The 14800-nt window shown below is 33.3% G+C and overlaps 1 protein-coding gene across 3 annotated transcripts; it reads left to right on the forward strand.

Annotated features, from left to right (window-relative positions):
• Positions 1-5501: 5501 nt before the first annotated feature.
• LOC137808619 (protein BREVIS RADIX) lies at positions 5502-12034 on the forward strand. 3 transcript variants are annotated; one of them, XR_016519349.1, is made up of 6 exons: positions 5502-5734; positions 7022-7169; positions 9997-10394; positions 10703-10870; positions 11016-11332; positions 11607-12034. XR_016519349.1 is itself a non-coding variant. In XM_068609823.2 (6 exons), the coding sequence occupies exons 2-6, from the start codon at positions 7059-7061 to the stop codon at positions 11683-11685; spliced, it is 1035 nt and encodes a 344-aa protein (XP_068465924.2). In that variant the 5' UTR covers positions 5502-5734; positions 7022-7058; the 3' UTR covers positions 11686-12034. The 3 variants fall into 3 exon arrangements, 2 of the variants coding, with proteins under 2 accessions (XP_068465924.2, XP_068465925.2); XM_068609823.2 differs by having other exon boundaries at positions 10741-10870; XM_068609824.2 differs by lacking the exon at positions 5502-5734 and adding an exon at positions 6047-6893 and having other exon boundaries at positions 10741-10870.
• The last annotated feature ends 2766 nt before the right edge of the window (positions 12035-14800 follow it).

A 14800-nucleotide genomic window follows, 5' to 3' on the forward strand; every position in this document is an offset into this window, starting at 1 on the left:
TGAAATGAGTAAACTTTAAAAAAAAATATTAAATGGCTAAATTGTGTCGTGATACAACTTTAGTTAAAATTTGATCTTACCGAAATCGGGTTACCTTGATACAATTTTGGTTCAAAATACATTAAAGTCATTAATACTAATTTATTGAAAATATGTGTGAGATGACCCATGAATCAAATAGTCCATTACCAAATATTATAAATAAGCCTTATATGAAGGAGTAAGGTTCATTTTTATCAGTTTTATATCATATACTCTTAATACAGAGTACTTACTTGATCATCGTCGAAGAACCTTCTACATGTTTACTTCTGACTGAACGCTAAAAAGTTGAAGAGTTGAAACATCAAGAAGTGAGAGAACTGAAGTAGAAAGGAGGAACGACCGAGTATAAGAGAATGATTACAAAAAAAGCGACCCACAATCTCAGATATTATCTAGGTCCACTTTGTCTATACAAATACACCACCAATTATAAAATGAAATTGTTTATTAAATTATAAAATGAAATTGTTTGTTAAAATTGAAAATTAAGCAACATGGAATCTTAAAAGAGAAGTCTATATATAAATTTTACGTGTAAGAGAAAGTCTTTGAAACAAAAAAAAATCTATATATTATATAAGAGTTTGAAATATATGCTTATGCATGTATTCACCACACACATTTCATACCACTAATCACATTGTGATCAAGTATTAAACAACATATATACATGTTATACAGAACTTCATATATAAAACTTCACATCTAACAGAAAATCGATTAAGACATAATCATTTGTTGAGAGTTTCTGCATATCATCAAATGCATTCTACTTAACAAAAGCATTTTATTATTGAACACTATTCATGACTTAGACTATTAGAGAAATGATTAGATAAATGATGTTCTATGGTGTTGATGATAGGATTTTGCAGAAGCAGAACTCCATGGTGGATTGATCCAACTACCAGTGCAAAATCTTGTGTTGCCAAACTTGCATTGTCCTTGACCCACCATTTGCTGTACTCTTGGGCACAAAGAAACATGAATGGGTTGGCCTAAAGCCCCTTGTTGAACGCACTATGTTGCTAATTGTGGAAGCCTGAGTGAGACAGAAGGTGCATTGTGGCACACCCATGCATGCACGTTCAATCCTCCACCATAAACATCTCTCTCGTCTTGAACCCACCATGTTTCCCTTTCGCACACACTCTAACTCACTGCACCTGCTTCACACCATCCTCCATCAAACCCTTTTTCCATTCTTGCCGGAATTCCTAATACCATCTTGACCCAACCTCACCCACTCTTCACCTTCTTCTCTCTCTCTCTCTACAAAACCTACCCTTTTCATGCAAAATGTGTCTTCTCTAATCAAAATAAACTTCTGATTTCGATTGATGCAAAAGGTGTGAGATTGGTGTAATGTCATCATGGACCCTTGCAACTTCTCTTCCAAACATTTCTTCATAGCAATATCATATTTTCATTGTGAAACATTACCTCTCACACCACTTGCTTACCTATTTAACACAGAATGAGAAAAGGAAAAATAAAGAGAAGTATAGATATAACTACACATTTTAATTTTAATTTGAGTATAGGGAGATGTACGTGGCCTACAATTTTCTAAGTATACAAAACAAAATATTAAATAAAATGTTACTTAAATTTTGAAATTAACCACTAACCTGTTTTAATCTTGATCCAGAGTGTTAAAGTCTCGTCATAATCCTATCGTCATAATCCTATAAATGTGCACAACAATCAAAACAAATTTACGCATTAAATAATATTTATTATCATCATGTACTTCATTCTAAACTCTAATTTAAGTATTCGAGTACTTAATTTCGCATGTACTCCATCCACACGGACAAAAATCAAAGATCTCAAAGCATAATTTGCCAGGAATAATAATAATGCAAGGAGATAAAAGAAAAAATTAAACATTATTTTGTAAGAAGAATATTAAAATTAGAAGAAAAGAAAAATCATTTAGTTGGTGATTCCTCCTCTTCTTCTAACTTTTATTTCTCATTCATTTCCAATCAGTTCCCTCTCTTTTCTATCAATTTTTTCATAAACACAAATGATTGCTATATTTTCTAAAACAATTTTTCTTAAAATAAAAAAAATGCAACATGTGGTAAAAGTGCTAAACAAGAAGCTAAGAAGATAATGATGTAATAAAACGTAAAACTAACACAATGCATGGTAAGCGACCCTGAAAATGATGAGAAGGTGGACACATCATGAACACGAAACTTGAAGAAACAATTAACCTTAATGTTTTTAAAGTACTTTTCTTTTCTTTCATTCAAGTCTTAGAACGTATAGGTAAGGATTTCTACTGTTGTTCTCGTTTGCTTCTTGATGATCGTAATGTTAGATTATGAAAATGTTAGCAATTAGTATAAAAAAAACTAGTGTCAAGTATAAGTTCGACCTAAGTAGACTAGAAAATTCTGACACTAAAATAATAAAATTAAATATATTATTTTATGTTTGTCAAATTAATATCAAATAAATTTATTCTTAATATTTAGTAAAGTTAGTCTCAAAAAGTTAATTTTATTAAATGTTAATATAGGTTAATGTTATTTAATTTTAATATTTATACATTTGACTACATAGAAAAGAGAGGCATAATTTTTGTATACTAACAGTGGGGACCTACAAGCTATTTTGGAGGATAAATGTTCCATCAAACAATTTTATAGTATTGTGAGAATCATAAGAAACAAATTACAAATTAAGAATAATTTGTTAAAGAGAAACATACAAATATGATTACAAGAATGTGCTTGCTCTTTTTGCAATCAAGAGCAAGAAATTAGTAGTCATCTATTTTTTCATGTAATTTCTCTTCTCCATATGACTTTCATGCTATGATTGATTAGGTATCTTAGGTTTTTTGCACAAGGGTAGTCTTCCACTTTTTCTATAACAATTTAATCATATCAAAGGTAATTAAAGCAATTACAACTTAATCGTTCATATGGTTTGTAACAATATGGTTAATTTGATGAATGACATAATTTTTAGAGAACAAGAACTAAGTACCATTTTAACTATTGACATTATTTTTTTTAGTAAATCTCAACAAACCCTTTTTTTATTAAGTATTATTAAACAACAAGTGAAAACATCAATGTGTTTCGTCTATAAGTGATAGTTTTCAAATAGATTATGTGAGATGCAAGTGTTTCGTCTAACTAATGATATAACACATTATGTAAAGTCTTAGTAAGATGATTCACAAACAATCTTAAGTTAATGTTATACTTCACAAAATTCTTTATAACCTTATTTTGAGTTGTAAGGAATGTTTCCATCTTCATGTCTACCAAGAAAATTTCATAAAGTTCTTGTCTACATCTCACACGAAAGTTGTTTTAGCCAACAAACATCCTAACACTCCTTATGTCAATAATCCTAGCAAGACTATTTATCGTGTACGTTCTTCTATTTTACTCTAGTTTGGGTGAAAACTCTCATGCCAGCTATCAACATGTTAAAACAAAGAAGAGATAATCATTTAATGTTGTATGAAACCCATTTAATGCATCTTTATGTTTTAATATACAATTCAATCTTCATTTCTTCTTGTGTATTAGACTTGTTTTTTACATTATTAAATTAAAATATTGAGCATGCTTGTAAAATAACACAGGGATTTTAATTTTCTTTTATGGATTGGTCATTTAATTCTTTATCATGTCTTTGTTCTCTATGATGTTTAGATACAATTGTATGCATATTTATATACTCCCTTTAACTTATATTTCTTTTAAGACAGACATGCACAAATACGTGTCCACAGACCTACAAAGAATTACATGCATGTCTTTCCAACTCAACTAGGAACCAACAAATTATAGTGAAAAGAAAAAGGAAGAACCCAAAGTTACAATGACTATCGTAAAAAATAACATTTATGAGATAATAACAATTTTTTTAAAGATGATTATATATATATATATATATATATATATATATATATATAAATGAGAAGAAATGAAAGACAAGTAATGGTTCTTGTAGTTTAAAATAAAACTTTATACTAAGCAAGCTCATACGAGGGCATGTCTTTTGATCTTTTAGCTTTGTATAAATAGCTCTCTTTAGTATTCATATTACTTTCATATTAAATGAAAGGAGCACATGTATTCGTTTGTTAAAACGTTCAACTTAAACCTATATCCTATTGCTTATATTTGAATATTTGTCTTCAAAATTCTTTGTAAAACAGATTTAATGTATATAAGTCAAAGTTATTTGTCAAACAATACTTGTTATAATTCATTTTTATATACAATTTAAAGTATTTTATAATAAAATATGTTATTTGGATAAATAATTTAAAAGAAATTAAAATTTTAGAAATTTACAAAAATAATTTGATTACTTATAATGAGATAATTTCAAATTCTTAACTTAAGTTTCAAATTTTACCTAAAATTTAAAAGTTTGAAAAATTGTATACTCTTTTCCCTTTAACTATGTGTTTTTTTATATTACTTTTTCGGTCTGATCTCGATTAAAATACCGACAATCGAACTATTTCTTAAATGTTTGTTCAGTTTTGTCAACCAATACTGATATAATTAGTTTTTGATTGAAGTATGTAATAATTATATTTTGAAAATATCTTGAGATATTTTTTCTAATCGATGTTATTAGTGTCAGTGATAAATTTTATAGTCGATGATAATTGAAATACTATATTTAAATTAAAAATTAAAATTTAATAATTTCAAGTTAGGAGACAAAACAAATTTGAAATGAAAAAAAAAAAAATTAAAAATGAAAGTAATTTGAAATTCAACTTTTTTAGAAAAGAATAAATATTCAAATTGATAGTTGAAAATATATTATTCTTTATACTAATAAATTAAAAACAAAATTACATTATTCCAAATATCCTTCTTTTTATTCAGAAGGAGAAGCACTTAAATGGAATAATTTTAAAGACTCATTATGAGTCCCCAAAAAAATCTTGGCATTAAAATAAATTAAACTGTGACTCATTTAAATTTTAAGAAAAAAAAAGTTTTTGGATAATGTAATTGAAAGAAGTGTTTAGGTGAAACATGAAACGGTATTTTGAAAATACAGTGACGTTCGATAATTTGAGTTGGCGAAAAGTTGAGTTATGATTTTACGATATGATTATTAAGAGGTAACGAAGGACATGAAAGGCCTGATGGGATTGTTCCCAACTCTGTCATACTAATCCCACCCACTCAACACCTCCATTACATCACTTCCAATCACGCTTCGCCACGTGTCATGTTACGTACGCACGTTAAAGATCCTTCTTCAGTGTTGCATTGCATCACCATGAACATGTGGACCCCACTGTCTTCTACGCCCTCCAACATCGTTTCCGCTGTAAAAAGACAAAATCAAAATTCCTCGTTACGTCTTCCCTACTAACGCCAAACATTTTCCGTCAAAACTAACGCCGTCACCCCTCCCCCTCCGTATAAATACCGCACCCTCAACCTTCGCCATCTTCCAAATTTTCGGGCACCGATTCCAGATTCTCGCATCCCGTTTTCTCGCCGAAATAACCAACAACGCCACTCATTGCTAAGCACCGCTTCGTCGTTCTTCGCTGCTTCGGAGCTCCAAAAATGGAAAGCTAAATCGAAGGAAAAAAAAAGTGAATATCACATCACATCACATCATATCATACTCTATCGAATCCAATCGAATCGAATCCACCGTTCTTGTATATAAGGTAAGTTTTGATCTCTTTGGTGTGTGGTTAGGGAAATTAAAGCGTAGATAGCAGTAATTAATAGGTGTATGCATTGCATTAAAATGCGTTTCAGATCCCAAACGCAGCGCATTTAATTTGATTGATAGATTGTAGTAAGAGATTTTGATTTTGATTTTGATTAAAGTGAGAGAGAGAGAGAGCGTTGGAGATATGAAGAAGAAGAAGGTGTTGAGCGTTTGCTTGCTAAGTCGTTTTCGAACAGTAATGACTGACTCTATTTAATTAATTCTGCTTTTGCAGTAAAGCTAGAATTATAATATCCCAATCAATGCACTAACAATTTCAATTCCCTTTTCTCCTTCATTCTCTTTCCCTGTCCAGTTACCTCTCTTCGCACCCTCCGACAAACATTGATTCCTCATTCAAACCCATTCTGTTTTTTTTTCCGCAATCCCAAAAACACGTACACTCTCTCTCTCTCTAGGTCACTCAGTCAGCCGCTTTTGGTTTTCGGGTGTGCCTCGGAGAACGGGGATTGATGTGATTTGCACAAAAGATAAAGAGAGAATCGAGAGAATATATTATAGTATGTCATTTGTTTTTTTATTATATCTCACTGTGCAATAGTACCTGTTTTTGTATTTGTTTTCAATTTTTCTCTTTATTTGAGGCGTGAGAAAATGTGTTTATAATCAATGGGGTTCATTTGCTTCTTTTCTTTTTAAGGGGTGTCAGAATCTTCCTTCGGCTTGGAGGTTCTTCTTTTAAAATTGAGAATTTGTGTGCGGTAAAGCAAAGCAGATAGTAGTAGTGTAGTAGTACCCCTGGCCATTCCTTGCCCCATTTTGTTTCCTTTCTCTACTTTTTATTATTGATCCCATTTTCTTCTTTTGAGATTTTGAGATCGCTTTCGATCTTGCTCTGATCCCGAGCCTCCTTCTCAAGACCGCTTTTCCTTTTTCTCTTTTCCTCTCTTCTGTTTCCCAACGAAAACGAAAGATATCATTTCTTAGACCACCAAAATTTGCAAAATTTAAATACCCTTTTCTTTGTCTTCTGTTTCGCATTCTCGCCTGTGCTGTTGCTGCATTTCTTCATTCAATTGGGTGCTTCACTGGCTGGCGTTGCTCTGTCACTGTTTCATTCAATGAAAGTGATTGCCTCAAGCGCGTAACCAGTTATGTCCTTCATTACTCTTCCACGTCGTCCTCCATCCCAGTCCATCCAAACCCATTATCATTATTATTATTAAAAAATTGAGTGGCTCTTTAATATTTATCTAACTATTTTGGATTTGTTGTGCAGGTAAAAACCAAGGTATCATTAAAAAGAGTAAAGAAAGATGTTTACGTGCATAGCGTGTACGAAGACGGATGATAGGGATGAAGAAGGAGGAGTCCGTGAGAGTGGCACGCCGAGTACAAAAGAAGCTGTCAAAAGCCTGACCACACAGGTTCTTCATCTCTCTCACACACATTCTTTCTCTCTCTCTCTCTTGATTCACCCATAATCTTTGCTTTTCCATCTTGGTGAAAAACAAATAAAATCTTCACCCCGCTTAGGTGCACTCATATATGAGGGGGACCACCACTATTTTACCAACACTTGAATATGGTTTTTGATAAATTTCTATTTCTATTTTAGAATAAATAGTGCAGGTATGTAATTATTTCGGTCTTACATTTGTTGATTTTAACAAGTTACCGTCAAAGCTTAAAAGCCATAATTACGTAATTTCATGAATGCTTTTGATAAATGCTTCTTTTTAATTTAAAGTAAATGGTCTATGCAATTTTTTCAATAACACGTTATTATCGATCTATGGGGACGTTACTGATTTTAACAATATTGATATTATTACCTTTTAATAGTATATCGAAATTAAATATTTTATTTTACCAATATATTTATTGATATTATTCTTCTTATTAATAATTTCTTTATTTGTTAATTTAAAAACAAAAATATTATTTGACCAAGATTGAACCGAGTGGCAATAAGTTAAGACACGCATGGTTTTGGATGACGCAGTTTTGTTTTGTTCTGTTCTGATATGGACCCTTTTGATGTTGGCGGTATGCTCCCTATCGTGTACTATTTGGTCTATTTTATTCGTTTATTTAAGTGATTTTGGGCATGTGGTGTTGCCATTTTGCTAAGCTGTGGAGGTGCAACATGGGTTCATGATTAACCAATCAACCCATGATTATCCACTTATAATTGAACATGAAAGGAGCATCAAGGTGCTCCGCAGTTTAAAATCTATAATAACCATGCAAACATCAACGGATCAATATATATTTACACGATTCCGGTGATGTCTCGTTACTTTCTAGTACTCTATATATAACTTATTTTTTAATTTAGAAAATAATAAAGAATAATACGACGAGATTTTAGATGCGGAAGCTAACTTATTATATTCATATAATCTTGTTTAATAGTGAACATTATCAATTAATTTTTTTGCTTTTATCCAAAATATTAACTTGGTTTTCCTAGAAAAGCAAATGTCTCGGTCAATTATTCTAAATGTGTAATGAGAATACCAATAGTGGGAACATGTTTCATATTCAACATTTGAGTTGATGATGAGAAAAGATTCCTATCAGAGGAAGGGTCTGCCACATTCCTATCCCTAGTGTGGCCCATCCTTGAATTCTTGTCGATACAATGTTTTTCAAAAGTTTTCTATTATTACCAATGCAGAAAAAAAAGAGCAAAAATAGATAAGTGATATAGCCGAGTATTAATTGTTTTAATGGCAGAAAAGTATATCTAATATAGCGGCCCTTAGTATTTACTTTAAGAACAATAGACATCTCTTTCTTAATGTCTGCTTATGCAAGTGATATACCTTTATTTTGATGCTCTTTATTCTTTCTTGTAAGTCAATGTAAATGCAATTTAAGCTAAACACTCAACTCTCTGTTAAGACGATCCAATATTGTTCTAATTAACAGAATAGTGAACTTCTCTCAAAAGTTAAAATTTTGGTGATAAAAACCTGGTTAGAAATGATCTGAATTTTCTTCAATTAGGAAATGTTTTCCATTAGTGGTAACAGAGTTCGTGGTAGCATATATGTAAGGATTTTGTCATCCACTTGTATCCTCAACCCAAACACATTCTCCACAAGTCCAGCTGTAAAGGTTTTTCTTTGAAAATGACCAAAGACTGAAACCTTAGCCTCCATTCAGTTTCTTTCAAATTTACTTTTAACTTATACTTCAGAACTTGCACAAATGGTTTCCATCAGTCCTTCCTTGTGTGCCATTTGACGAACACATTTCTGCTATCGTCTGTCAATGTTCAATGTGTTTATCTTTAAATTATTTAGATCTTTAATTATGGCTTTTCTCCCTCTTTTGTTTCCTCCGGTCCAATTCCAATAAAAAATAATAGTTTTTTTAATCATGGGCAATTTTTATTTGCTTCTTCTAGCTAGTAGACAACTAGTTCTCTGTCTATACTTTTCTCTTTTCCATCTAGTGCATCATATTTTAGACAATAATAACATATTCATGATAAAAGGAAAGTATCAAAGCAATATGAGTAGGTGGATAAAGCAAGATGCCACTCAGGTGTTTATGAAGGCTTGACACATTGCTGAGGTGTAATAATAGAATTTTAAACTGTATCCACTCCCCACTTAGAATACTAATTGTGTCAGTCAGTGACCGAAATCCACTTAGACACATAATATATTATTTAATATTCGACAATCCCAATTTAAAATAGAATAGAACAGTAGATGTTATGTGAACAATGAAAGGAGAGTTACTTGGGGGGTCGTTGGACCAACATACGGTACTCCTTTAAGATAAAAGGAAGTGTGATATAATTATATATTTCTGGTTGTCGTGAAATGTTTTGTTGTATTATTTCCATTACAAAGCAATGATTTAAACATATAACCACGTTACAACTTCATTTATTTTATCAATCTTCTCTCCATATTATTATCTTATTATAATATAGTTGTTAATTATTGAGTTGTTTTGGTGGTTAAAGTATTATTTTCGTTCCGATTACTCGTGTCTCGCGTCTAAATAGCTTACTAATCAATTTTTTCAACTGAAGTTGTCTTATGTATAAATCGGTGAAAAAGATTGGTATTAAGATAAAATTGCAATATCTTTTCTTGCAATTTCACTCGTCCTGAATAATTTACCCTTGTAGTAGAAAAAGGCTCTTACATTTATTTTCTATTATTTAAAATTAAATAATTGAAGCCTCTAATGCATTGGTGTTAATACGGTTATATTCTTTATATGCAGATAAAGGATATGGCACTAAAGTTTTCAGGTGCTTACAAACAATGCAAACCCTGCACAGGGTCCAGTAGCTACAAGAAAGGACATAGACCATATCCAGACTTCGATACCATCTCAGAAGGGGTTCCATACCCTTATATTGGGGGTGCAAGCTCAAGTTCAACCCCCGCTTGGGACTTCACAACCTCTCACTACCCTGGTGGTAGATCAGACCCACGATTTGCTGGGGCATTTGGTGGTGACCGCACCCCTAGAGGACGTGACTCGGCGTCAGTTTGTGATGTAGTCTTAGAGGACGAGGATGAGCCTAAGGAGTGGATGGCAGTGGTGGAACCAGGGGTTAACATTACTTTTGTGTCTCTTCCTAATGGGGGAAATGATCTTAAAAGAATTCGCTTCAGGTATAGTAACGACTACGCCAATAATTAACAAGTGATTTCAGTTACAAGTTATTGCAAAATTGTTTAATTTTCTTGTGCTTGTCCCGAAAGTAATAATTAATGAACCAATTAAGCACTAAATAAATTTGTCCCAGACTGCGCTGGCCTAACAATAGACTATTTGCTTGGCACTGCACTTGTTGGATCAAAAGATTAGCTGAAATATGGAGTTTACATTCTGAAAAGAATGTGTACCTTAGGCCTTATTATAAATATTAAACAAAATGTATGGGATTTTTTAGTTGTTGAGAACTTAAATTATCCTGTAGGAGAAAAGACTGACAATACTTAGCATTTGAATTTGAAGCCGAGAGATGTTTAATAAATGGCAAGCGCAAAGATGGTGGGGTGAGAATTACGACAGAATCATGGAACTTTATAACGTACAGAGATTTAATCGACAGGCACTCAACACTCCTCCGAGGTCTGAGGACGAGGTAATAATCTACATTTCTTTTCTCGCACTCCCTAAACTTGTCGCTTGATAATATCTTTCCCATGAATTAAGTAAGAAGACAACTCTATTCAATGTTCAAAAACTATATCGTTTTCGAGACTAATCTGTATCATTTGTTTGAACAGCCAAGAGATTCTACCTACTCAAGATTGACATCTGCACAGGAAAGTCCCATGGCCTCAAACAAGGATTGGACCCCCAGGAGTCACTATAAACCTTCTGGGAGCAGAGGATATTACCCCTCTGAAGCGTTGGATCATGGTGAAGGTGGTGGGCCATCCATGGAACCAGCAAGGGATACCACTGCTTCTAGAGATGAGCCTTCTATTAGCAATGCCAGTGAAATGGAGGCAGAATGGGTAGAACAAGACGAGCCTGGAGTTTACATTACAATCCGGCAGTTAGCTGATGGGACAAGGGAGCTTCGACGTGTCAGATTCAGGTACTATATAGTACAATGCATCTCCAGAAACATGTTCCCCTTCTTTTCCTTCACAGGGAAATAATCCTAGGAGCATGTATTACTGTGAAATAATATTCACACAAATGAGAGCCATGAAAAGAAGAACAAATCGTAGCTAAATGTCAAAATAGTGATGATCAAGATATTTTTAAGTAAAACAATCCTTAGCATCTATGCATCATAATATAATCCTTTAAAAGTTATTATGTATACTTGGTTTTGAATTTAACAGTTATTGAACTGATGTTTGCAGCCGGGAAAGATTTGGTGAGGTGAATGCAAAAACATGGTGGGAAGAAAACAGAGAGAGAATACAAGCTCAATACCTTTGAAGTGTATTCCTAAGAAAAATGGTGGAATCCCAATTTTGTCTCCCAAGAGATTGTAACGGTATGACTCCAGATTAAGGAGTGGAGTCAGTGCGATGGTTATGGTCTCTGGTGTTAAATTCACATCACAGTGTGACAGAAGAAGATAGTGCAAATCAAATCAGGGATTTAGTTTTGTGGTGATGGTGACTCCATTTTTGCCAAGGATCAGTCGCCATTGGATTCGGAGGTCTAATCTTTATTACATATCCTCCTAATTTTCCTGCCTTGCTTTCTTTTCATCTTAAGGATTACTTTTTTTCTCATCACAGTTTCTGTTATTACATTAATTTATCACCATTTGTTTATTTTTTATCTCTGTGTTCTACCTGCTTACCAAATGGTTGCCTTTTATAACGTGAGATTAAAGAAATTAATGCATGATTTTAGGCTCCATGAACTCGGAACTCATATCCTTTATTTAACCAAATTAGATATTCTAGTATTTGGTTTTGTTTAAACAAATTTCTCTATAAATCTTTGTAGAGAAATGAAATTGAGCTTTTCAATTAAATTTAGTTAACTTTAAGTTTGCTTTTTGAATAGTTTTTTTAAAGAAAATCATGATAAATTATTTTTAATTATTTTGTAAATGCTATAAAAATAGAAGATTATAAAGATAATATCTTTAAGAAAATATTAATAATTTGAAAAATAATTATTTTCAAAACTCAAATTATAATAAAATTTAAGACCACATGAAGTAGAAAATAAATCTAACATGACTCGTAATAATAAAAACTATAAAATAAAACTAAATACTCAATTTAGTTCATTAAAGATTTATCTTACATTTAAGTCATTCCATTATAACATGACATTTAAATGTCACAGTGACACCTTTATCTCTCAATTATCACTCTGAAGTTTGATGCATTATGGAATAAAACTTAAATGCATGAAACAAGTTCATAACTAATCCACTATCTTTCATCTAAATTCTTCTATAAACAACTTTTTTTCTCGATGCTCAATAATAACACTTACACTAACACTATCATCCCCTCCTCCAATAAACGTAGAGAATGGGAGATGAAGAAAAGAATGCTTGCAAGCTTTCATTATTGAAAAATAGTACCCAAAATAATCTTGAAGAAGCATATCTCAAAAGGAAGACAATGTATTTCTAATTGGAAATCATAACAAATCACAAAAGCAAGCAACCACAAAAAAATGAAAATGACGGATAAGTTTTTCCCTAAATATAGACACTCACATTGTAAAATAGAGAAAAATAAATAAAAAAATCAACTAAGGAATTTTTACTTGGATTTTAGTTTCTATATTTCATTTTTATAAAATTATCGTTTTTTAAAACTTTTTATGTTTTCGAACTATTATATGTTTTAAAATATCTGTACAAATCTTTGGAAAAATGATTACTAAAAAAGTGAATAAAATATAAAAAAATGCAAATAAATGATATAACAATGAGAAATGCAACTTACCCCATGGCTAGTGGATGGTGGTCGTTTATGAATTTTTGTTGGCACACATAACCTATAATTCTGTTATTGGGTCTAACTGCATTGTGTATCATCTTTGACACATCGCTATTGTCTTTAACACCTCTTTAGTATACGACATTCTCATACCCAGTGTTCTTCTGTCATTTCTTTATATCCTACATTATTTTAGGTTATCAAATTTAAATTTGATTCCTTTATAAGTTGTAATATGATTATAGAAATACATAAAATAAGTTTCAAATCCATATTTTAACATAGGGATCTATGTTGAGTAAAGGAAGGATTTTGGTGAAATTCATATTGATGGTTGCTAAAGAAGCTCCACACTCAATATTTCAAGTTCTACAGATAATCGTACGTTTAGGAGTCCAGTGGGTCTTTAAGGTTCCTCCTGCACCTCCACAAATAGGAAAGTTTTCATTATTTTTAACTTTTGGATTGCAACTGAAAGTCATTTGACTTCCATCCTAAATTCATTTGGATTATGCAATCCATAAACTAGAATGCAAAAACATGAGTTATAAAATACTAGCTGCCGGTTTACTTCTACTAAAACTAATTGATTACCATAAATTTGAATGTATTAAATCAGCCCAAACCACATTTATGGCGTGAATCGTGATCTTCTAAGAGTGGATTTTTCAAAATCCAATTTAGATCCAATCCAAATCTTTGGATTTAAAATCCATATCCACTTTAACTAGATCAAATATATTTGAATTTTTTTTAAATCCATTTAAAGTGGATTAAATCTACATTAAATTCACTTATTTAATTATATTAAATCCACTTTCAACTAGATTAAATCCATTTTGATATAGATACAAACTAACTTGGCTTGAACTAGGCCTAAGCCAACTCAACCTCGACGCAGACACACCCGGCTCTACATCGGCCCAGACCCGGACAACTCGACATCAGCTCGGGCCCGGACAACTCAACGTCGACCAGGGCCCAGACGACTCGACATCGGCACGGGCCAAACAACTCGACATCGGCCCCGACCCGAACAACTCGACATCGACTCGGAACCGAACGACTCGACATCAGCCCGGGCCCGAACAACTCGACATCGACTCGGAACCGAACGACTCGACATCAGCCCGGGCCCGAACAACTCGACATCGACTCAGAACCGAACGACTCGACATCAGCCCAGACCCGAATGACTCTACATCGGCCCGGATCTAGACGAATTGACATCGGCCCGGGCCCGAACGAATTGACATCGAACCAGGACCAAACGACTCAACATCAGCCCAGGCCCGCTCAACTTGACATCGACCCGGGCCCGCTCGACTCGACATCGATTTGAGTCTGCTCGACTCAACATTGGTCCAGGCCCACTCGGCTCGATATCGGTTCGGGGCCGCTCGACATCGGCCCGAACCCGCTTGGCTCGATATCAGTGCAGGCCCGCTCATCTTGACATCGATTCGGGCCTGCTCGGCTCGACATCGATCTGGGCCCCGCTCGGCTCGACAACAGCCCAGGCACGCTCGGGCCCACTTGACTCGACATTGACCCGGACACACTCGAGCCAACATCAACCTAGACCTGGACCTGCTCAAGTCAACATTGGGTTGGGCCCGCTCAGCTCGACATTAGCC

This window comes from Phaseolus vulgaris, chromosome 3 (assembly GCF_051622355.1).
Source record: "Phaseolus vulgaris cultivar YP4 chromosome 3, ASM5162235v1, whole genome shotgun sequence".
Classification (NCBI taxonomy): domain Eukaryota; kingdom Viridiplantae; phylum Streptophyta; class Magnoliopsida; order Fabales; family Fabaceae; genus Phaseolus; species Phaseolus vulgaris.

Bases quoted from the DNA above. Each gene is read 5' to 3' on its own strand.
- LOC137808619 (XM_068609823.2), top strand. From the start codon at position 7,059: ATGTTTACGTGCATAGCGTGTACGAAGACGGATGATAGGGATGAAGAA. The intron at 10,395-10,740 runs GTATAGTAACGA...TTGAATTTGAAG, and splicing joins CTTAAAAGAATTCGCTTCAG to CCGAGAGATGTTTAATAAAT. The intron at 11,333-11,606 runs GTACTATATAGT...TGATGTTTGCAG, and splicing joins CTTCGACGTGTCAGATTCAG to CCGGGAAAGATTTGGTGAGG.